Source organism: Meriones unguiculatus, chromosome 5 (genome assembly GCF_030254825.1).
Source record: "Meriones unguiculatus strain TT.TT164.6M chromosome 5, Bangor_MerUng_6.1, whole genome shotgun sequence".
In the NCBI taxonomy this organism is placed as follows: Eukaryota; Metazoa; Chordata; class Mammalia; order Rodentia; family Muridae; genus Meriones; species Meriones unguiculatus.
In genome coordinates this window covers 108,687,372-108,711,772 of record NC_083353.1, presented here as the reverse complement: position 1 = coordinate 108,711,772, position 24,401 = coordinate 108,687,372, and the positions used below count along the sequence as shown (strand labels likewise).

The 24,401-nt window shown below is 49.5% G+C and overlaps 1 protein-coding gene across 2 annotated transcripts in view; it reads right to left on the bottom strand.

Moving 5' to 3' along the window:
• Rasgef1a (RasGEF domain family member 1A) overlaps nt 1–19,023 on the bottom strand; it is a 101,132-nt gene extending 82,109 nt beyond the window's left edge. The window contains exon 1 of one of the 2 annotated variants that reach the window (XM_060384026.1): nt 18,787–19,023. In XM_060384026.1, coding sequence (XP_060240009.1) covers nt 18,787–18,852 — 66 coding nt within the window. In that variant the 5' untranslated portion in view covers nt 18,853–19,023. Of the gene's footprint in view, nt 1–2,064; nt 2,204–18,786 lie in introns of those variants that run through there. The other variant, XM_060384029.1, reaches the window with a different exon arrangement.
• Between the last annotated feature and the right edge of the window lie 5,378 nt (nt 19,024–24,401).

The following is a 24,401-nucleotide window of genomic DNA, read 5'->3' as shown; positions in this document are numbered from 1 at the left end:
TCTCGACCTATTTTGCAATGTGGCTCCTGGGAGACAACAGTTCTAAGACAGTTCCAAGGCCCTGTCAGCTGCCCTGGACAACACTGGCCAGCACCTAGTCCCAGGCCACAGTGGTCCTCTCAGTAGGGAAGGTGACTGTACATAAATTCCACCAACCTTAGCTGTTCTATGCAGGCCCCTTTGCTGTAGTTCTGGGGGGTGGGGGGGGACAGAGCACTCCAGCATATTCCAACTTCCATTTGATTGCCTCTCCAAGACTCAGCAAGCAGGCAAGCAGCCTGCTCCTCACCTGTGTCCTGGGGGGTGGGAGGGGCACGACTCTATACAGGTACTGTTTCCCTCCTCCCCATCAAGGCTTCTGTAGGGCCCAACATTTATCTCCCCCTTCTCTCTTCCTCCCTCCCCTCCTCTCCTTCCTCCTCTGTCTGCAGTTGCTAAGTTACACCAAAACCCGCTCTGTTCTGTGTGAACGGTTCCATCGCCACGATTTGCCAGGTAAAAGGCATCCATCCGCTGGCAGGATGCAGCAGGAAGATGCAGCTCAGAAAAACAAACAAACTCCTGGATGGTTTGGGGGCCAGGCCACTGGCACCCCTGGCTGGGCACATCTGCTTGGGCTTCCAGACTCCAGAAGACATGTGTAAGAGAACACACACGTTATCATGGAGCCTGGTGGCTCTTCTCTCAGAAGCAGAGCCTGCAGGCCCAGGAAGACACACACACGCACAGGGCGCACACACACACTTCAAGCTCACCACCACCCAAAGGGCTGCGGAGCCACCACTACAATCCACAGCCCTAGCGGCAAAAAAAGGAAAAAGAAAAAAACCCAGCTGGACAGCCAGGGAACCCCCTCTCCTGTCCCCAGACCACTCAACTGAGTCCCCCCCCCCGTGTCCTCCCGTTCTGGATCTCCATCCTGAGCTGGGGTACTGTGTGAGTGAAGTGGTGTCACTGAAGATCAACACGGAAATGCCCCCAGGAGTCATCAGAACCATGGTGCGAATCTGTTGAAACCATGCCTCAGAGCAGCCTGCAGCCTGCTCACTGCTCACAAGTCAAAATATGGAGTCTCCCAACTCCCTACCAGGCTGAGGTGCCGCTTCACTCTGGAGAACCCAGGCCCCAGCAGGCAAGGGTCTTGCCCACAAGAGACTGGGGTGGACAAGACGGAATCAAGGGAGAAGGAGAGCCATAGGAGAGGAAGACCCCCTGTGAGCCAACCTAAACCTGGGGCAGGAGGCCCGCTGGATCTTCCCCTTGTCCCGCGGTGGGATAAGGCTAATAAAAGCAGGGAAAGTAAACGAAAATGGGAGGGGGGTTGCTGTCCTGAGGAGGGACAGCCAGAGAGCCTGGTCACCTCCAAGTCTCAATCCCCAGGCAGCTCCCAGGAGGCTGCATCTCTCTGAGGCTGCTAGAGATGGAGAGAGCAGGGACCCCACCAGCACAGTGCCTCCCCCAATCAGCAGGCTGCAGGATGGACACACACACACACACACACACACACACACACACACACACCAGCCAGCTGTACCTGTCCAAGTGTGCGCTCCCAAACGGTCCTTCAAATGACCCCCAGCCCACGGGACAGAGGGACGCACCTCACCATGCCCCCCCCCCGCGCCCCTGGCTGCCTACCCTCAAATTGCAGTGCTTACGCCCCCAATTCCCTGCCAAACAGCAAGTGCGTGAGATGCTACCCCGGACCCAGGATGCACAAGAGCCAATGGAAACTTCCAACTGCGCAGCCCCGAGCTCCTCGGATCCCCGGCCCCCTCCCCCCACGCCGGGGCAGGCCCCGGGCAATGGACTTGCCAGCGGTGCCCACGCCTGCCACCCGGTGCGCTCCCGCCACGCTCGTCCCGGCCGCCCCGGTGCGCGCCAGGGGCGGGAGGCGCAGGGGGTCCCCACCGTCCAGCCCGGGGCGGACTTCCAGGAACTCCACGCGGGGGGCTCCGCGTCGCCCTCCCAAGAGCCCCGTCCCCGGACCCGCCGACGGTGACCCCGAGGGGACGGGGCCGCCGCTGCCTGCCCGCCTGCCCGCCCGGCCGCCCGCCTGCCTACCTCGGTCCGCGCCAGCGCCGCTCCCTCGCCGCCCTCGCGCCGCCGCAGCCCGGCCCCGAGCAGCAGCGCGCGGCCGGCGCCGGCGGCTCATACTCGGCGCCCCGGGCCCGCGGCTCCCGCCCACCCGCGGCCGCCCCCGCGCTGCGCCAACTGCGGGCAGAGCGGCTCCCTCCGCAGCCGGCGGCGCCCGGGAGCACGAGCGCGGCGAGCGGGCGGCGCGAGAGCGCGGGGGGGGGGGGGGGGGGGGGCGGGAGGGCGCGGGGCGAGCGGAGGAGGGTGCGGGGCGAAGGTGCCGCGGGAGAGGGCGGGCCGGGCTTTCTCTGAAAATGGATCTGGCAGCCAGCGCCCCCCACCCCGCCTCCCCAAGATGATTTGGCCTCCTCATTAGAACCCACTGGGCGACTCCTGGGGAGCTGCGGGAAATGTGGATCAGCGCTACCCGGCGGCCAAAGCGCTCCCTTCACCCCGGCGCCCTGCGGGGTTGGTAGGCTTTGGATTCCCCGCGGGCAGAAGAGTAAATTGATGCCGGGGAAGGGAAGGGAACCTGCAGGATCTCAGGGCTGGTGAGTGACAGGTCAAGGCTCCAAAGTCACCTTGAGAGATTCTATGGCTCCCATTTTTCCCCCCCAGAACCACGTAGAAGATCCGTGCCTTCTGGCTTGCAGAGGAACCGTCTGTCTCGGAGAAGACAGCCCCAGGGTCCAGAATGACCAGGGCAGGCACCCAGACTCAAACAAGTACAGCACAGCAAAGCCACAGGTGGCGGGGTCTGTACGGAAGCTCGCGAGGGGCCCCGTGGCGCCTCTTAGACCCTTCTGACCCCCTCGGCGAGTTTCTGGGACCCCTACTATGTGCTAGATTGTCATCGTTGATCTGGGCACCGGGTACAGCTGTGATGATCTGGTGGGAGCTGGCATCGCCATAGCAAGTAGTCCGAAAAGAAATACGCCAGAAAACCATCCAGGTGTTGGCTTGAATGGAAATCCAGGGACGTGAAATGCGGTTGTAGCAGGTGAAGGATTTATTTGGGGTGGTCCAGGGGGTCTTCAGTGAAAGGGGATTTGAACAAGGACCTGTCGGAGTCAAGCCGTGCTGACTCCAAAGACTGGGCGTCCGAGGCCCACAGAAGACCGAGCGAGTGCAAAGGCCCTGAGGTCCTTTGGGTGTGGCAAGAGACCCCAGGGCTTGCCAGAGCACCTGGCCTAGTCACCACTAACCCATTGTGTTTTGCAGCTGGAGGACTTTGTGCAGTGATGCTATGATCTCGCTTTAAAAAAAAAATGTTATGGAAAATGTCAGACATTTACTATGATGAAGTTCAAGGCCGAAGATATAGCCCAGTGGGAGAGAGTTTGCCTCATATACATTAGACCCTGGGTTGGCTCCCCATTGACGATGATGATGAAGAACAGAGGTCCAAGAAAAGCATAATCGGCCAAACAACCCACCTTTCATTTTTATTTAATTTAAATTAAATTTATTTTATTTATATCTCCTTCAGCCATTCCTTTACTATCTGTTGGTTCATTTGACATAAACTTTAAAACATTCTGTAAGTATAACATGTAAGCAAAAGTAAATGTGTGCGCAAAAGACTCTTTAAAAGAATACAGCATTCAGGGACTAAGTCAATCGGCATTTGCACCTGGATTTTCATTGTGAAAGATTTTTTTTTCCTTTTGTTCTTTCTCTTTTTTCCCCATCTTTAATGACTGTTCAATTTGCTTTTGTTTTTTATTTAAATTTTTTCATACAGTATATTTTTATCCTGTTCCCTTCCCCCAACCTATCCAGATTCTCCCCACCTCCCTACCCACTTCATGGACATTCTCTTTCTTTAAAAAATGGGGACAGGAAAGCAAGAAAACAAACAAACAAACAAAAAGCCAAAAATGAAACAAACAAAAAAAAACATGGAGTCAATTTTTTGTGTTGGCCAACTACTCCTGGGCAAAGACCTGTCCTGGAGTGTGGGTGATACGGCATTCCTTTGAAGAAGACTGATTTTCCTGCTCTTAGCAAGTACCAGTTGCTAACAGAATCTTGGTTAGGGCGGGACTTTGCACCCACCTCAACTTTTCAGTGGCGGGAACTGGTGCCTGTCTTGGTGCTGCTCCAGTCTTGAGTTCATGTGTGCATCCATCCATGTGTTTTCTTGAAATCTCCACCACTTCTGTCTCCTCCTCCAAGTAGATCCCTGATCCTTGGTGGGTGGGGTGTGATGAAGATGCCTCATTTAGAACCGAGTGCTCCAGAGTCTTTCACTCTCTGCACTTGCCTAGCTGTGGTTTTCTGTGTTAACTGTGGGTAGGCTTTCGATGACAGATCAACTGATGTGTGTACACGTATGTAATGTGTGCATGTGTGTGAGGGTATGTGTCTGTGTGTGTGTGTGTGTGACACCCACATGGTAAGCAAGCATTGCATCTCTGAGCTACATCACCGGTCTGCCTACATTTTATTTTTTTTCTGAGATGAGGGCTCTTGCTATCCTGCCCTGGCTGGTCTAGAACTCCCGAGCTCAAGTGGACCTTCACCTAACCCTCAGAGTCGTTGGCACTGTGGGCACAGGCTCTGTGTAGCGCAGGGTGATGGGCACTTTCATCCTAACTGCCTCAGCTCCCAGGCCCTGAGATTAACAGGCATGCTCCTCCGTGCCTGGCTTGTTCTTATGTTATTTACAGCTTAGGATGTATTCTATTTTAGGAAATGGCCTCCATGCCCTTGCAAAGCATGACTAATCCATACACATCAACTGGGTGGGGCAGGTTAAAGAAGTCCAAACCTTCTAAATCGTTAGCGGACTGGATCTCATATTCAGTTGGTTCATGAAAGGGTTTGGATTTTTGTTTTTTTAATCTTTACTGTGGCCACAGACCAGAAACAACCCCAGAATTCTACAGAAGACGGATGGGTAAATAAATGCCGCACCGCCGACAACAGAACACTTCTCTCGGCGGTGAAGGAGATGAGCTGGTACTGAACACAACTCGACTGATTCTTGGCTGCGTTACCCACAGAAGACGCCACGTTCAGATTCATCTCCCCGACCCTCCTTGTGCGATGGCCTAGAAAAGAGAGAGCTGTAGAGATGGAAACGGATCGGTGTTAAGGAAAAGCTTGACTAGTGTGGCAGAAACCTTGAGGGGTGAGAAACTGTAGCAGCCTCCTCACTGGTGGTGCTGATCACAGAGGCCATACACCAAAAAGACCACAGTTTGCTGTGTGTCCAATTGTTAAAAGCTATTTTTTGTTTGTTTTTGAGACAGGGTTTCTCTGTGTAACACTGTGTAGTCTGTAAACCAACCAGGCCTCCAACTCACAGAGATCCACCTGTCTCTGCTTCCTGAGCACTGGCATTAAAGCCATGTTGCCACCACGTCTGGCCTATTAAACACTATTTTTAAGGATTATAAAATAATTTAAATTACTAATCATTCTTTCCAATGTGAACATCTGGCCGTATATTTCTGACACTGTCTGTAGGCTTTAAATACATTTTAAAGGGTTTGCTTATTTTTATTTTGTTTGTCTGAGGAGTGTTTCTTGGAATATTGTTTGTGAAACAAGTGGATGCCATGCCCAGTGAAGCCAGGCCAGAGCATCAGATCCCCTGGAACTGAAGCTCCAGAACCTAGTAAAAGGGATTATATTATTTGGGGTGATTCTCTCTAAATACTGATGTATTCTTATGGGACTCTGAGAATTCTTAATTCTCAGGAAACGGTTGTTAATAAATTATTGGACCTTCCCCAGTCTCCAACATCCTGTCTGGCTCTATGATTTCTCTCTCTCACTGATGCTCTCTCTATGCTGAATGGTCTGCATAACCAAAAAGAGGCTAACTGTAGGCCAGACCAATAAGGCCAGTCTCCAAAGTGTGAGCTAAAACCCTCTGTCCTGCATGCACTACCTAGCTTCAGGTATTTTGTAATATCAATACTAAAAAGTAAAAATAAACGACAAAAACAAAACCTGTTAGAATAAACAGATCAAGGATGAAGGCGGCTTAGACCAGTTATGACTGTAGAGACAGAACGTGTTTACCACTGGCCTTGTGCTACAAACATAGTCATAAATATTTGGGCCACAGAAAAGAAGGGCCCAAGGATGGATGTGTGGAGTGTCTATGTAATTTCATATCAAATTTAAATTGCACATTAGTCTTTTTGCTCAGGCAGAGCAAGCCCAGGTCTATGGTAAAATTCTGACGCTGAAGCTCCTACACAGGGGCATGGGGTGTCCAGGCACTTTCCCCAGTGTCCCCTCTAAGCCTCCCCTCATAGAGCTGCCTGATGATAATTTCCTGAACATGTGTCTCTTGTCCACAGCTGAGATCCAGGGCAAGGGACTGGAGAGTAGTTCTGAGCTCCACCCACACAAGCTAGTTCAGGGGAGGTAGTTTTGAGTGGACAGACAGTACAGGCTGTGGAGACGAGAACTCGTCTCTAAGAAGCCTCCTTGGCATAACTCTAGCCATCTTGGTCACATCTGTCATTGTGCCAGGTGACACAGCATAAATCACAAACTTCACAAGACAAACTCCCTAAAACGCTGGCCAAGCACAGCATGCTACTCAGGTAGCTTTTGAGCAGGCCCAGACACAGCCCACCTCTATCCATACTAACCCTGTCCCTACCTGCCCCCAACTCGCAGGCTTCCTGTCTCACTTCATGTGCTGTGGGGTTCCCCTCTTCTTCTGCTCTGTGTGAGTCCTCGCTCACTGTGGATTCCCGGGCAGCTGCCTCCTCTTTCCTCTACCCAGTGGGACAGCCATGTCTTGTCCCAGAGGCGTTCCCGCCCCCTTCCCCACCCCACCTGTCCACCCCCGAAAATCTCTAATGTAGACGTGACTACATCACTCTGGACAGCTGCCAGCCCTGTGCTCGCACAGGCATCTGTGGTTCTCAGGGTCTCTGGTCCCCTGCCCAGAGTCTCCCCATTTCCAGTTGAGCTCTCTCTCTCTCTCTCTTTCTCCTGATTTCTCCTGCCTCCTATTCAGCTGCGTGTTACCTGTCAGCCCGCAGTTCCTTCCTCCCTCTGCCTTTGCATCTGTCACCTGGCATTCTCCAGTGACAGAGGAAGTCCACTCCCCCCTCAGCTGTCTGAGGATTGCTGAAGAGATCTTGTGGCTCTGTGGTCGGTCACACGAAACACACAGGAAATTCACCAGCCCCACCCTCAGTCATCCTCCCGCACCCCCTTCTCCCCTTCTTTCTACGTTGTGAACCATGTCCTACATTCAGAGGAATGTGTGAATGTCTGTTTACAGGCTGGAGGATGAGCAGAATGAGAGCACCCACAGAAGCCACCACCTGAGAAGTAGGACAGGCTGCTGTGGAGAGTCCTCCTGGGTCCCCTGGCAATGGCTCGCCCCTCCCCAAACCTCCTCCCTGAAGTGACCCTACTCTTGATAAGCATTCTCCTGCCACTGTATGGACCTTCCATTCCAGTATTTTTTTTTCCAACTCGTAAATAGGGCCATACGTACCCTGTATGACATTTCTGAACAGGTTTGAGTGTCCCTAATCCAAAAATTCTGACATTAAAAAAGCATCAAAATATGATTTTTTTTAATATCACAAGTGGAAAATTCCACACCTACCTTTCTGGGATAGGGTGCAGTCAGACAAAAAGCAGGCACTCTAAATACGGTAGATGTTTCAGGTTATACATGTTAAACATATATGGAACAGAAGTGAGTTTTTCTGTCTGAACTTGGGTCCCCTTCCCCTGGATATTTCATTGTATATATGCAATCATTGCAGAATCCAAAGCATTTCTGGCCCCAGGCATTCAAGCTGTACTATGGAAATCAAATTTAAGAGCATAGTTAATTCATGGTCACAATTGTTTGGTGCTTTGATATGTAAGTAGGTCCTAATATGTCATCACCAAAAAATGGGCAGTAGGGTTAGTAATATACCTCAGGTAGTAAGTGCTGGCCTGGCATTCCTGAAGCCTGAGGTTTGATCCCCAGCACCACATGAACTGGGAATGGTGACACACGCCTGTAATTCTAGCTCTTGGGAGTTGAATGCAGGGGACATCAGACGTCCAAAGTCATCCTCAGCTATGTTGGAAGCCAGCCTAACCACAGCAGACTCTGTCTCAAAAAGATCAAAACAATTAGAAATGATAAGCAGGTGAGGTCAAAAGAAAAAAAGCTAATTAGCTCAATTTAACCATTTCACAACAATATATATTTCAAAAGAGCAACACGGCATAAATATATACAATTTTATTTATTAATTTTAAGACAAATACTTGGGCTAGTTAATTTTTGTCGCTTGAGACAAACCTACACATGTCTGGGAAGAAGGAACCTCATTTGAGAAAATACCTCCATCAGATGGGCTGTCGGGAGGTCTGTAGGGCACTATCTTGATTAATGGTTGAAGTGGGAGGGCCCCACTCACTGTGGGTGGTGCCATCCCTGGGCGGGTGGTCCCACATTGCCTAAGAAAGCAGGCTGAGCAAGCCATGAGGAGCAAGCCAATAAGCAGTGTCCCTCCGTGGCTTCTGCTTCAGTTCCTGCCTTGAGATCCTGCCCTGATTTACTGTCACTGATGGACTGTTACATGAGAGTTGTGAGATGAAATAAACCCTTTCCTCCCCAAGTTGCTTTCGGTCATGGGGCCTTTGCACAGAAGTGGAAAATATATATATTTTTTTCTATTTATCTGTATCAGGTATTTAGAGGCTGTTACGGTTTTGCTATTTTGAGCAATGGCTGGGTGAGTGTCCGTATGCTAGACTGCATCCCTTGAACATCTGCTCTGGGCCACGTATTGGTCAAAACAGTTAAAAGTCCCTTCCTGCATGGGCCCTGCAGAGGTGGATGGCTACAAGATGCCAAAGAAGTGGGGCATTAGCGTTATGAATCAGAAGATGGCAACTGCCCCCTGGCAACCAAACCCAGGGGAGGTGAACCGCTGGGCTAACGGCCACACAGGAACCCATGACATTCCAGCAGAGGGTGAGCTGGCCTGGAGGGCCCAAGGCAGGCGAGGGATCTGAGGCTGTACCGAGGCAAGAGGAGGAGGGTCTGTACAACACAAGAGTGGCAGTGGCCCCAGATGTCACAGGGCAGAGTGCCCAGACGTGGTGACACTGTCCTCATCTCCAACACCAGCTACAAACTCAAGGGTCCCCAGGCTACCCTAACTTCTAGCCAACTGACAGCAAATGTAGACAGCAAACATAGGATTTTGCTGTAACAAGTCACCAAACACAGGTGAGCTATATAGCCCAAACTACAGCCTTCCTGTAACAAAAAGGGAGAGTCAGCAAAGAGAGGCACATGCAAAGCTCACAGACTTCTGTGCCCAGACTTACTTTGTGTATCCAGGGTGTCATTCCGTGGGCGGGACCAGGACCCAGGTCGTTCCCTGGAAGTCGGGGTAACAACTCCAGGGAGTCAAGCTGAGGCTCCTTTCTGCTACATTTGGGTACGACACTGTTGCCAGAGGACAGAGGTCCAGCAAATGCAGTCACAGCCCTTGGCAGCTTTTATTTATGACACCCATTCCATAAATCAGGACCAGTGCTCAGGCAGGCTGTGCAGGAGAGCCATGCCTTAACTACAGAAAAGGAATGCTCGTTTCTAAGTTGTTTTTCTGGTGAGTCAAGGGCAGGAGAACAGAATAGGAGACAATAACAGCAACCTCTGGAGCAATGAGCCGAAATCAATAGTCCCTGTTTTTGAAGTTCGCAGTGGGGCTGGAGAGAACACTGGCTGCTCTTCCAAAGGTCCTGAGTTCAATTCCCAGCAAACACATGGTGGCTCGTTATTATCTATATAGTGGGATCTGGCTCCGTCCTCTGGTGCAGAGGCACACGTGCAGGCAGAATGAAGTATAAACAAACAAACAAATAAACAAATGGCTTCATTTTAAAAAGAAATAAATGAAGTTTGCTGCCATTGGGGGGGAGGGATTTGACTGAGAATCCGGTGCAAACAACTTAGTGGAGACATGCTACTGACAGCAGAGAAGCACACGGGGGCCTCCACGCACAGCCGACAGGAGCGGATGCTGACCTGCCTGTTTTGGAGGACACTGGACATTTCCCAAGACAGTAGAACACGGACCTTTCTTTTGCCCTGGGCTCTATACTTCTGGACCGCACCCGAGAGGACTCTCGTGCCTTAACACCAAGAGACACATCCTTTCCGTGTCTGCTAGGTCTCAGAATAGTCCTCCAGTCAAAGATACGCGTTCGGTGCCTTATTGTGTCTCTCCCAGGCACATTCTGGGGGGTGATAGCCTGGTCTCCTGCAGCTCTGTTCTGAGTGGCATATTCGGCGTCAGACACATACCTTTGTGTCTCTATTTGAGTTCCTCTATCTGAACACCTAACCTTTCTTTTTAAAAGGTACCGTGGGCCCCTCTGTGTATGCCTCCCTGTTTCCACACAATCTGTGTATTCTCGTTCACAGCTAGGGCTCTCTGCAGAAAACTCCTTTTCTGGGCTGGAGGTGCACATTAACAGGAAGAGGCTTGATCCGCATGTGTAAAGCCCTGGGTTTAGGGTTTAGCCCCCAGAACATACACATAACGTGTATACACACATACATTAAATTTTCTTCCAGTTTGCCTACACCCAGGTGTTGGATTAGAACTGTTCTTCTAAAGGGTGGTGAAACGTTTATTTTGGTTCACGGTTTGAGGGGATACATCCATCATGCTGGCACGCTAGCTCCATGAATATGGGAAAACAAGTTCCCAGTCCCTCCCTCGCACCTGAGTAAATCGGAAAGTACAGATGAGTCAGGAAGTGGGGATGGGCTATGAAGCTCAAGGCCCTCCATCGTCCCTCCCAGAGATCCACCTCCTCCAGCTACCTCCCTACCTCCCAAAGGGTGCATAAGCTCCCAAAACGGGACCACTGGCTAGTAACCAAGTGTTCAAGCACATGAGCTAAAGAGGACATGCTCCATCTAAACCACAACGTTCCAGTCCTGGCCCAGGACCATCTCATAACACAAAATGCATTCAGTTCAAGTTCAAAAATCCCAACAGTCTTTAAAAGTGTTGACACTAAAACTATTTTTTTTTCTTTTTCTTTTTCTCAGTACTGGCGATGGGAGAATTCAGACCATTCTCACTGAGTCACTGAGCTTGCCAACGGCTCAACAGGGATTACAATACACTTAAATTTGATGGTATCTCTCCCTTCTTTGAAAAGTGACATTTTCCACCACATTTAGGATGGGGAGAAAAAAGTTCCATTAATGTCAGCAATTGGGAGCACTTGTCCTCTGTCAAAGAAAAGGGAGTAGCACCATGAATTTCAATAACTCCTCGGGAGAATTTGCTGGGTGGTGACAGCAAGCCTCTCCTGGCAGAGAGGACTCTCAGGGTCATTCTCCTGCTCCGCACCAGGCACGCTGTCTTTCTATCCTGGCATGTAAGCAGCTGGGAAGTTATTCTGACCTAACAATGAGTGAAAAGCTGAACAAACCCGAAGGATGACTTTGATGGGCTCATTAGCAGGCTTGTGTGAAGAAAGCGCCTCTAAACTTAAGAATAAGACAACAGAAAAACCTCCCAAAAAAGGAAGGGGAATGAAAACCTGGACCACAGTGTCTAAGAACTGTGGAACGGCTCTATGTAAGTACTTTAAATGGGAACACCAGAATGAGAAGGACACAGACACAACGTTTATCACAAGGACATTTTAACTCCCCTAAATTAATGTCAGACAGCAAACGACATACCCAAAAAGTCCAATAGACGGAAAAGTAGATACATGCAAAGCATGAAAGTTACATCTAGACATAGCATGGCCAGACTCGAGAAGTATTCTAAAACCTTCTATATGCCTGCTGGGTGTTAGGATGACAGGTGTACCCACCACGCCAGGCCCTCTCCTGTTCTTTGTAGGACTGTCATCACTGCCTTCACCTACCCATAAAGGAATGCACAAAAACGCGCACGCAGACACGCATAATCAAATATGTTATTGTTCAACAAACTTACGTGTCTGAGCGACAAGAACGAGAACTCTAGAAGCTTTCATTGGCTTCTAGTCACCCTTTCTCAGAGCAGCCCCTCCCTCCTGTAGGAAGATGAGGTTTTGTATGTCCTGGGATGAACTTTCCGTTCCCCCTCCTGGACCCCTGACAAAAGCAGCTTTTTACGAGGCTTTTTCTGGGGCTGTGCACTTGGATGCAAGCTGTCTAGATAACGGGGAGTCTGGACGTGAGAGCCCAGGTCTTCACCCCTCACTGCTCTAGGAGAGGCTCTGCACTAGAAACAGTCCAGATCCTGGGCACATGTCTACAGACACCAGAGGCAGCCTGGGGGAAGGGCGAATGTGGTCCTGAGGTTCAGCCATCATCTCGAGCCAGAAAGTGAAACAGAGGCAGAAGACCCAGGCAGGCCACTGAGCTGGGGCTCAGGCATTATTCTGCTTTGGTGCTTGTTTTTTTGGGAAGGGGTCAAATCCAGGGCTTTGCATCTTCTAGGTGTGCACTCTACCCCTGACCCTCAGCCCCTTTTACTTTCTGTTTTGAGGCCAAACCTTTCTAAATCACCCCGTCTTGTTTTGCACTAACTCAGTGATCCAGGCAGGCTTTGAACTCATGATCCTCCTGCCACATCCTCCTCAGAATGTAAAAACAGAAGTGAGCTATCAGGGCAACACTTATGTCCTTCTACCCTAGGGAGCCTCCATCTCCAATGGGCACTCTTGCAACTACCCCACAAGAACTGGGTCCACACAAGGGCTCAGCACCCTCTCCTGGAGTTAAGGAAAGGCTAAAATGGTGCCAGGCATCATCTGTCACTAAGGTCTATGGCCTTGTAACTCCATAGCTGCTTCCCTCCTTCTCATCCTCCTCATCCTTCCCTTTCTTCTTCATCTTCTTCAGACAGGGTCTCACGATGTAACCTTGGCTGATCTTGAATTCTCCATTCTCCTTTCTCAGCTTTCCAAGTGCAGGAATGACAGGCACGTACCACCAGAGCCAGTCTAATCCAGCTTGGTGGAGAGAGGCATTAACCCATCTTCTGCCTTTCTGAGCTGGGTTTGGGGCTAGAGACCTCGGAAGGCCAGCACAAGGAGGCAACCTGCGGCTGATCAGCACCAAGGACAGCAGCCAACCCGGCCCTTCTGAAGATTGTTGGAGGTCAGAGGTCCAGCCGGAAGGACCTTCTTACCAACACCAGGACAGGTCCCGCCGAAGGTGGGGATGTGGCAGGAGCCTTGTGGATGCTGCAGCCAGACAACAACCCTTTCAGCATAGCTAGAACTCTGTTGCCACTCCTTAAGGACTAGGAGGCCAAACATTGGTGTGCACAAAGGTTAGGGGACAACCCCCCCCCCGAAGGAAAGATACAGTGTGCATCCTCAAAACAGCGAGCAAGTCCCCAGCCTGTGAAAGTTAATCTTTAGGACTTCCATGGTCAATGGTTCTCTTGTTTGGAAGCTCAAGATCCCGCTGGATGAAGGGACTGCTTGGAGACCACACAGAGCACGGTTTCAGTTAGGAGCTTGTGGCTTGTCCCTGACAGCACCATCCACAGCCAGCCTTAGTGCCAGCCATGCCACTCTCTGGCTGTGGAGATGTGGGCACATCCCTCGGGCTCTCCAAACACCTGTCTCAATGTCATTAAGATGGTGTCAACCGAGACTACCTCTAGATGAGTTAAGAGGTGACACATATAAAATATGAGGGGAGTGCCCATCAGCAGTGCAAACATACACGGTCTCCCAGACACCCTCGCCCCGTGTGACGGGGCAGGTACTCAGAAACTGGGTTTCGAATAAAACATTCTTTTTAAAGAATAAGAAACTCCCAGACGCTCACAGGGTTACCTGGAAGTCATCTGGTGCCTCGCCTGTTAGAGGGATGCCATTGTTTAGACATTATTTGATTGCCTCCCAAAGATCTGTGACTTGGGAGCTTGGTCCCCAAGGAACACTATTAGGAGAGACTGTGGGTCCTATAAGGGGCAGGACCTGGCAGGAGGTCCCTCAGTCACAGAGACCCTGTCATTGGAAAAGATGAAGGCAGCTCTCGGAAGAGGGTTGAGCCGCCACCCCAAAGTTCTCTTTCGCTTCCCACATAGTGACTTGTCCCTGTCCACCCTCCCACCATTGTCCTCTGCAGTGATGGGACACAGCAGAGACCCTCGCCAGAACAGAGCCGTGCCCTTCGCCTCCAACACAGTAAGTTAAGTAAACTTTTATTAGGAAGTCCACCTATGCCGGGTACCTCAAAACCACTGTCATTCTCACTACCACCATCAGGATGCGTGGTCCTTCCAGAAGCAAAGACACAGAACCTTGTGGACTGGCAAAGATTTTAAGAGTGGGGGGCTCCTGTATGTATCCCTTCTCTCCCCTCTTTTCTCTACTGCAAAGAGGAGAGCCGCTCACAGAGATAGTTCCCCCTTTCTTTCTGCTGAGGGGGAAACTGTCAGGCGCTCTTGTTTTACTGGAGGTTGAGACACTTACCCAAACCCAGCTTCTGAGCCTTCTCACGGGTGAACGGACTCGTTTATAATTGGGATAAAAAGCTTACATGTAGATAAAAGGATTCTGTCACAAATCAGCCGAAGAAGGGGTCCTAAAAGCTTGCCTCCAGGGCTCCTGTTTCCCTCAGGGTCTGACAGCAGGGACAGTGGCAGTAAATGGGCAGTTGTGACAATTGGTGCCCTTTGATTTAGTCTCCATGCGGGCCTAAAGGACCAGGACCCCTAGCCCTTCGTGGGCTACAGTCACAGGTTTGCAGTTCTCGGGCTGTGGTCTGAGAGCTGGGACACTTTAAACTCTCAGCACTCACAGGATCTGCAGGCTCTCCTCTCTGAACCCTTCCAGCCCTTATCAGCTCTCTACTCCTCTGCCTCCACTCCTCTGCTTCCCTTCCTCCTGCTACGGCTGCTTTGGTGCTGTTGAGCAGTTACTTCATTTGTCAGGGGTCACTGCTGGATTCTGCCTTCGTCAGGACAGCGCTCGAGAGCTGGGGTGCAGCTGGGACAGCTGCCACAGCCTGGGAGCCACTCAAGAGCTGGACACACAGCCTGGGCCACTCTGGAGCAGACATCTGTGGCCACCAGAGACTGATCGTCGATGGGTGGGTGGGATCACCGGGTTTGTCCCCACCACAGAGCAGATTCCTGCCACTACACACTGCTGGTGGGCGAGTCCACAGTGGTAGCTCTTCAGCAGCTAAGCGGAAACCAGTATCATTCCCCTGGAGGGCTGTTTAGGAGCCCAGGGCATAGAAATCCAGGTGCCAACTTCTGGGACCCCTTCCAGGCCTGCAGGGACCCTTACAACTGTAAAGGAATAGTTGGAAATGCCAGCTGGGCGGTTGGGAGTACAGCCTCAGGGATCTCAAGTCAAGCACTGTCCGGGGTCAGCCATGGGTGGCAGTGGGCCCTAGGGTGGTGCCAGGCCAGGCCAGGCCAGGCCACATCACAGAGGAACCCTGACATACTCAGGTATAAAGAAAGCCATGACTGGAATTGAAACTGGCCAAGGAAAGGCCAGAGACAAGCCTTGGCTGGGCTTGGCCTTGAAACACTAGGGAGGAAGCACAGAAGAGCGGCTCCCTGCCCCCCAACACACACTTTGCCTCTTAGTCCCTGTGACAGCAGTTTCTCCACCCAGGAATCGCCCCCTTGTGGCTGAAGTAGAAATGTTTCCTTGCAGACCTGTGATTACAAAAGTCTGGACCCCAATCCAAATGTCCCTGAGGGATGGGGAAAGCCATGTGTGGAATGTGAGAGTCCTCTGACACTGATGAAGGATACTGTGGGGTAGTGTCTCTGAGTCCTGCCCTGGCTTCGCTGGACAGTGGATCTTAACCTGCAAAGACAAACCCTTTCCATCTGTAAGTTAGTTTTTGTCAGTGTGTTATTACAGCCACAGAGAAGCAAACTAGGCCAGAAATTGGTACCAGGAATGTGGGGTATGGCTGTGCTGGACATGACCATGTTAGCATGTGGGGAGGACTGTGGAAGCATTTAGTACTTTGGGCTGAAAGTGCTCAAGCTTAATGGGCTATTGCTGTGGGGGCTCTGAAGACAAGGACGTTGAGTTTCATTAATCTGGAAATGAAACCTATGCTTTGCTGAGAATGGACACCGGTTACCTGAGGCTATAAAATCTGCTGTGATTAATAACAGAGCAGCATCATTAAGGAGAAATCTTCTGGGGTGAATATCCTCAGGATCAACACACAGAACTGTGGCCCCCGGGAGCCAAGGCTGCACCTCAAGCTGGTAGACAAACTTGATAATGTATTACAGGCTCCCTCTTGGCACTAGTTTTGATGGCACAGGGGGGTCATGGAGAGCACCTGAGGCTCGGCACTGTGTGGCAGGGTCACAGTCTCCTTGGAGAGGCCATGGATGATGTGCAGCTTCCACTACAGCAGAAACCCAAGCATTGTAGGGGTTGTGGGATGGGGGGGTTCCCACCATGTGGCAGGTTCAGAGTCCCTGACGAGAGGCCATGAGACCATTGGTGATGATGCAAACCTGGTTGCAGTGGAAATCCCAGTATATTGTAGGTGGCAGGACTGTGGGGTGACCAGCAAGGGCTAGTAGCAAAAGCTGGCCTGAGCCTGCTGGACAAGCTACATGTGTTGTGACGGCAGAGCCAGAGAAGTGGGACTTACCAAGGTCTTTGGAGCCCAGAAGCTAACGAGTAACTCCAAGATGCTATATGCACTGATCTGCATCGCTGAATGTCGTTTTTGCTGTAATCTGATGGCAGCTCTGCTACGATTCTTTTCTCTTGGAGTAATAAAATATTTAACTTTTTTTTGTTTAATTTTGCATGGAGCCCACAGTTAAGAGATTATGAATTTTAAAAGAGACCTTGGGTTTTTAAAGATTCTGAATTTTCTAAAAGCCCGCATGACTTTTAGAGAACAAGCCAATGCGCAGCACTCCTCCTCGGTTGTTCCTTTGCTTTCTGCATCCAGCTTCCTGCCCCAGCCTCCCTCAGTGGACATAACTGTCCCCAAGCTGCTGTCGATCAGCACTGTGTCACAACAGCAGAGAAGCAAACTAGGAGAGTCCTGCTCCTCTCAGCAGCCTAGCCAGCCAGAGAGGGTCCAAAAGCTGCTCATTGGGGGCTTAACTGCCTCATCTCCAAGTCTCTGCTTGTTTACTGGCAGGTACGACATGTCATCTTTAAGAACTTATTATTAATACCAACGCTGACTTTGGCAGATTTTACTCATTTTAACAGAGCTTTATCCTTGGTCAGTGGCGAGCAGGCCCTCCTCATCTGACTAACTCCGGTGTGGGTGCTGATGGTAACATGTGGGTTTTGCTTTGTTCTGTCTCGGCAGGTCACAACTGGATAGAAATCTCTGTCCACCCTTCTAACTTCTCAGCTCTAACACGCCAGCTTCCAGAAAGCAACCAACGGGCTCTGAGTTGGGAAAGAAGATGGGGTGGGCCAGGAATACTGACGTAAGAGTCTCCAAAGGACTAGGTTTGGATGGTGCTGCTCAGAGCAGGCTTTCAACCGTGCTCATTTGTTGCAGGATATTCAATCACACTGTGAACCCTGTGATTGTGTTATTTACTGTAAAAACCTATTTCTAATTGTGGTGTGGCTCAGCCTTAGCATACACCTTTAATCTAAGAGCTTTCTGCTTGAATATTGTAAACAGGATTAAATAAAGTCAACCATAGGTCAAAAGGTGGAGCCAACCACCAGTTGGCAGAAAGTGAACATAGGATTATTAAGAAACACACACAGAGTAAGAGAAAGTCAGGAGGATGGATAGAGAGATGCACAGGAGGTAGAAGGGAGGGGCATTCAGTTTGAAGGAGTCTTGTTTGAGGTGGCTTAGGAGAAGGAGACATTCCTTCTGTGACATTGGCTGAGTAGGAAGATCAGCTGGGTGCTTTCTCTGCCTCTCTGAGATAGCAGGCTTTCACCCCAGCATCTGGCTCCTGGGTCTTCATTGGTAAACTCAAAGGATTAAAATTTTTGTTAAAAACAACACACACTGAATGAATTAATGAATGAGTGGGTGAATGAATGAGTAGACAGAGCAATCAGGAACAGAATTAGCGAATGCAAGGAAGAACTTTGTTTGCTCAGCTGGTTAGGATGGCCACATCACACAAACACCGTAACACTATTTTGCAGAGGGAGACAGAGGGGTGATGTAGGCAAGTTGCTCCAATAGCAGGGACTGGGCCTGATCCCAGCTGCAGGGCTGGCCAGCCTAAGGCCTCTTGTCCCTGGTCTGAGCTGGCTGTCCCCAGAGCTCAGCCATTCTCCCAGTTGATTGGGATGGGAGTCACCCCCACCCTCATCCCCATGCAGAGCTTCCTGGCTGATATGAGGCTCCCTGCAAGTCACTCAAGCCCCAAGGGCAAAAGAAACATAAGCCCCTGGCTGAATGTAAACCAGCTGAGTAAAACTGACAGAGCCCCGAGCAAGAGGAGGAGCGGGCAGCAGCCCTTGAAGACTGCCGAGGCAACTGGAACAGAAATCTTTGACAACTTGGCTTTCCCTGATGGGTCGCCCTCTCACCTTATTTGCATACCCGCATTTAGCCAATCAGAACCGAACTGATTTTCAACTAATGTGTTTGTCCTGAGACAAAACAAAACAAAACAAAAAAAACATACATACATACATACATACATACATACATACATACACACACAAGCAAACAAAAAATGCCAAGGCTCGTAACAGAAAAGAATGAGAAGGAAGACAGCCTTGGAGACTCACCAGAGATGACTCAGCAGAGGCTCCCCGCACTTGCGGCTTTGGCCCAACCTCTCTTCCCGTCTGCATAGGGAGCTCACTCAGGCCAGCGTTCAAGACTTAGTTGCAAGCAGTAGGACTCATTTCTGCCTCCACCCTTAAAGCTTGAGCCCTGGGTGAGACGGCAGAGAGGGGACTTGCTTCCTGCAGCAGCTCTCAGCATCCCAGACTCTTGCCGCTCCACTCCCACGAGTGAGCTGCTTCATGCAGATTTGCCCTTGACAGGGACTGCCCTCAGCACCACGCCGCCCCCCTCCGCCCCCCAGCAACCCAGGGCTGCAATACTTCTCAGAGCAGTAAGGGTTCTTGTCTAGCATCCCCTCTCAGAGCTCAAACCCGTTCTATTTGAATAGTCAAATCCTATGTGGCAACCTTTTAGTTATCTGATACATTTCAGGTTGTTATCCTGAGCTAGTAATGAAGCTCATTTTATCCGAACGTTCCCCAATGTTTGCCTACTCCATCCTTGAAGGGAGGATGGGACAGAAGCGTGGTCGGAGACAAGAGATGGTCTCCGCCAACCAGTTGACTGTGATGTCCCCAGGAGTGGAATCTTAACTGGCCCTGTACAGGGCAGACTGAGACATGGCAGAGCAAGCCTCGTGCCTCACCCCAGATAGAGAGCGATTACCAGGTAAGCCCCTCTGCAACTGAACCTCTGCCATCATTTTTTCCCACTGTGTACCCACACCTCCCCAGCTGAGGCAGTGGGAAAGATGAACCTCAGCTCTCAGGTCTTGGGCTGAGCCAGCGGAAGGGTCTGGACTTGAACCAGCCTTCCTGGTCTTCCCACAGCACAGCCGGTTACACCACAGGAAGCACAACCAAAACAAGGAATGGCAACAAATTCCTCGAGAGAGGATGGAAAAGGGTGGGATGGAAAGAAATAGCGGAGACGGCCATGGAAAGGAAACAATACTCCGGAGTGCTGCAAGCTCTCACCCATGCAAGTCCACGCTGCATGGGTGTGGGCTACGTGTGGATCCTCTGTCTGTGCAAATGTCCACACCAGCACTAGCACTGTAGACCATGACTGTGCCACAGCAGTTAGCAGGGGCTACGTGGACATTGCTAGTGATGTCCCTAGGGCTGGCTGGAATCTCTGGAAACTTCTCAGGGCTGGGGCGCAGTGTGGGAAGGCCCTTGGATGTTGTGGTTTATGAGTTCCCATGAGCACCTTCTAGCTTCCTTGCTAATTGGTAATCTGACTGGTCTCAGACACCTGAGGGGCTGAGTGTACAAGGAACTGTCTCAACATGATATGTGGCCATCCCCATGGTAACATTTGGAAAGAGGAATGGTATGGTTTTGTTTGTTTGTTTGTTTTTACAGAGAACAGGATAAAGCCAATGAGGTCAGCCTTCTAGATCCTTGCCACCACAATTGGCAAAATAATAAAATATATTCCAAAATTCCTGCAAGATTGTGCTCAAGTCTGCAAAGAACAATGCACAGAGTGTCAGGCTTCTGAGAGCTGAGGTTTGGGGCCCTGGGTGGTATAACCTGTGCTCTCCTCAACTTGCAAAATGACAAGACCCCAGGGCTTTAGAAGCCAGGGAGAGTCTAAACAACCCCACTAGACCAGGTAGTCTGACTCGGGCATACATCACCAGGGCTCACAGATGCAAGGCTAGCTGCCCCTCCCTGTCACCTAGAGGGGTGCGGCAGAAAAAAAAACCTCAGCATCCTCACTGGGTAAACAGGAAATGAAAGCCATGGATGAGCTCACAGCCCTGAGCCACGGAACACACACCCACGGAAAGAGGCACCACAAAAGATGAAGCCAGCGCTTCACTGGGGATGTTCAAGGACCCACAGGTAACTGAGCAAACAGAACAAGACTTCTGAATAAACATAATTAGCACTCTAGAGAAACGTGTGTGCGTAGAAGACAGAAAGGCTTTCAGCTACAAATGATGACTACATCCAGATTGGAAAGGAAGAAAATAAAAACAGACACAGACCCCATACCAGAAAGTCATAGGGAATGACATGAGCACACAATCACTACAGCTAATGGGAACATTCAGCAAAGCACAAGGATACAAGGCCAAATTTAAAACTCAGAGCTGGGCTCGATGGTGCAATCCTGTAATCCCAGCACTCAGGGTGGGAGAGGCAGGCGCATCTCTGTGAGTTTGAGGCCAGCCTGGTCTACAAAATCAATCTAGGACAGCCTGAGAAACCCTGTCTCAAAAACAACAACAACAAAATTAGGTTTCTTTTTAGACAGAGTCATGTTATATTATTATAAAAGATAGAATATAAAAGAAAGCATGAGAATGGAACTCAATCTCATATCACACATTAAAAAAAATTAATGAGAGGACTGGAGAAATGGCTCAGCAGTTAAGAGCAAGTATTGAGCATTCATCAGCTGCTGGTAGTTGAGTCATATCCAATTACATCAGGAATAGACTTTCTGACAATGAATCTATGCAAGTGTAATGACCAGGTGATATGTAATTGTTTCTGTCCTCGGCTTTCCCACCTGATGGCCCAATCCAGGTAATGGTCATGTATATCTAGAGATTTTATAATGGAATACATTGGCAGAACTTAAGAATAACATATCTGGAAGGAAAGAGGGGACTGGATGGTTTTGGAGAGAGGTTCCTTTATTCGACATTCTTTTTACACAGTGTAGACAGCAGGACAGAAATCTATCATTAGAGGTCTTGCCCTGGGAAAAGAATAATGAAGGCAGAATGGTTTCTTCTTAATGCAACCTGCTTCATGATATTGAAAACAGAGATAGCAAACACTGTCTGCTATTGGAGAGGTCCTGAGTTCAATTCCCAGCAACCACACGGTGGCTCACAACCATCTACACTGAGATCTGATGCCCTCTTCTGGCGTGCAGGTGTACATCCAGATAAAGCACTCATACAGGAAATAAATAAATCTTTTTTTTTAATGTTTCTTTCTTTCTTTCTTTCTTTCTTTCTTTCTTTCTTTGAGACAGGGTTTCTCTAGCCCTGGCTGTCGTAGAACTCACTCTGTAGACCAGGCTGGCCTTGAACTCACAGAGATCCAACTGCCTCTGCATCCCTAGTGTTTTGATCAACACCATCAGGCCTGACTCCTTTTATTAAACTGGGTCTATAATCCCAGGTTGGCCTGAAACCCACAAAAATCTCACCACCACAACCCCATGTCAGCCTCCCAAGCAGAAGGATTGGAGGCCTGGACTCTCCAACACCAAGGTGGAAATTATCAGCCACTTAGAAATAGAGCACAGAACGCCCTACTTTTTAAACTTGTGAACTTTTTTTTAAAAGCAGTATCCAGAGCCCAGGATACATTTATTAGAGAAAATGAAGATTACAAATGAACAGACTGCTTTTATAGCTCAAAAAACAGACTGCCACATTTAAAAATAAGCCCAGGAAAGTTGAATAAAGTAACTGATAAGGAAGAAAGATGAAACAGATATCAAATATGCAAACCCAAGACCAACTGTCCAAACACAGCTGAGCACTGAAAGTTAGGTTAGATATGCGGGTTCCATGCTGAGGCAGCCCGCTTTTTCCTTGTTTTGGTTCAGTCTGGTTGGACCCAAGAGAGAAAACAGAGATGGGAAATAGCAGGAAAGAGGAGAGACAATGAGAGAAATTTAGTAAATCCCAGTAGGTCACTGTGTACATACGATGCAAAGGCTTGAAACCATAGAAATTGTGGAGGGAGTTATAGGAAAACATGAAGAACCCCACACAGAAGCCTCTGGCTCCTGGTTCCACATGTGGTTTGCATTGGTGAAGGAGCCACCAAGAGCTCAGCCTCCCCCGTCTTTGGTTCTGAAGTCACTGCCACCTCCCCCTTGACTCTAGCAGCCCCTCACTACACTGGAAGAGACTAGAAAGCCAGAAGGGTCTGGCATGTGGCTCCATTAGTAGAGGGCTTGGTTCACATGCATGAAGGCCTGGACTCAATCCCCATGTAAAACCAGGCATGGCGGGACACGCCTGTAATCTCAGCACTGGGGGAGGGGATCAGAAATCTAAGGTCATCCTTGGCTACAAGAGGAGTCCCAAGGCTAGCCTGGGCTACATGAGAAGCGTTTCTATCAAAGAGAGATGGGGTAAGAATTGGTCTGAAGTCACAGAGAGAAAAAAGTAAAAGTTAAAATACCATGAAAAGGTAGTTGAAGAAAAATTGAAAGTTGACATAAAAGAGTAAAGTTTCATTGGCACTAACACAAAGTGACATGGCATGTAAAATCAGTGATGAGGGACCCGGGGTCCCAGAAGGAAAAAACCATTGAAAGAGCCCAACCTAAAGTGGAAGATGAATCCGCAAATGAAATTACAGCTAATACTGCAGCCAAAGAAAGCGGCAAGATGAAAAAGTATACCACCAGAAGAGGGTCTCCAAACAAGAGTCCTGGCTCCTTTCGACAAGAAGAGAACGACTCTGCCAAATGCCGAGACCCCAGAACCGTCAGAGTCTGGACCACAGGTGAAGGCCCAGAAGGCAAGCCAGAAATAAGATTAAAGGAAGAAAAAAAAACTTTCCCTGGGGGAGAAAAAAAAAACAAACACCCAATAGAAACTCCAAGGAAACCTGAAGCCAGGTTCTCCATTAATATCAGGAAATCTGCTAGAGAAGTTGCCAGGATTCCCAACAAAAGCAGAAAAACACACCACCTTACAGTTCCCTGTCAGCCTCAAGCCATGGCCTCAACTGAGAGGACGCAATATGCCGGGCACAAAGAAAGGCTCACACTTGTAATCCTAACATTCATGAGGCTGAGCTGGACTCAGGCTGAGGAGAGGTAGCCTGAGCTACACAGTGACTTTCAGTCCAGCCACGGAGACAACAGCAAAAGCGGCCTGAGGAACTTTAAAAGACTATCTGAAGCGGCCTGAGGAACTTTAAAAGACTATCTGGCCTGGGCCTAGGGTGTAGCTCTATGGTAGAGTGCTAAACGGAGTTTAAAATACCAGTCCTGAAAACAACAACAAAACCACCTTGGAGCTGCACACCTGTAATCCCAGCCCTCGGGAAGATGATGGAGACTGAGTTGGGGGCAGCCTGGACCACATAGCAAGATCCCATCTCAAAATAAAAAGAAAACCTTGGGTTCAGGCCTGGGTTGTAGCTCAGTAGGGCGCTTGCCTAGTCTGCTCAAAATTCTCTATTTGATCCCCAGGACCAGAAAAAAAAAAAAAAAAAACCCTGACTCCAACTTTAACTTTTTCTAAGAGTAAGGTTTAAAACCTCTGTGGGTAATTTTGACATATGTTTCTGTTCATTTATTTAAAAAAAAAATGGTGATTTAAAGTAAAATCTATTTTTAATTATACAAAATAATCCAAGCAAGTAAGAAAGCCATAGCAGACAGAAATGACAGGGTAGGAATGAAAAAGAGTCAGGATTTACCCTGAAACGCTGTCAAACAATAGACTCTCTAGCTAGAAAATTGAACTAACAACCCCTAAAGAAAAACTAGGTCACAAAACAAAACAAATCCAATCCATTAAGTGGCTGCCTGCCTGCACCAAACCTCCCAGCTATCGGCTATGGTAGTCATGATATACAAAGACAGGTGTCCATCATGACTGCAACTCTACAAAACA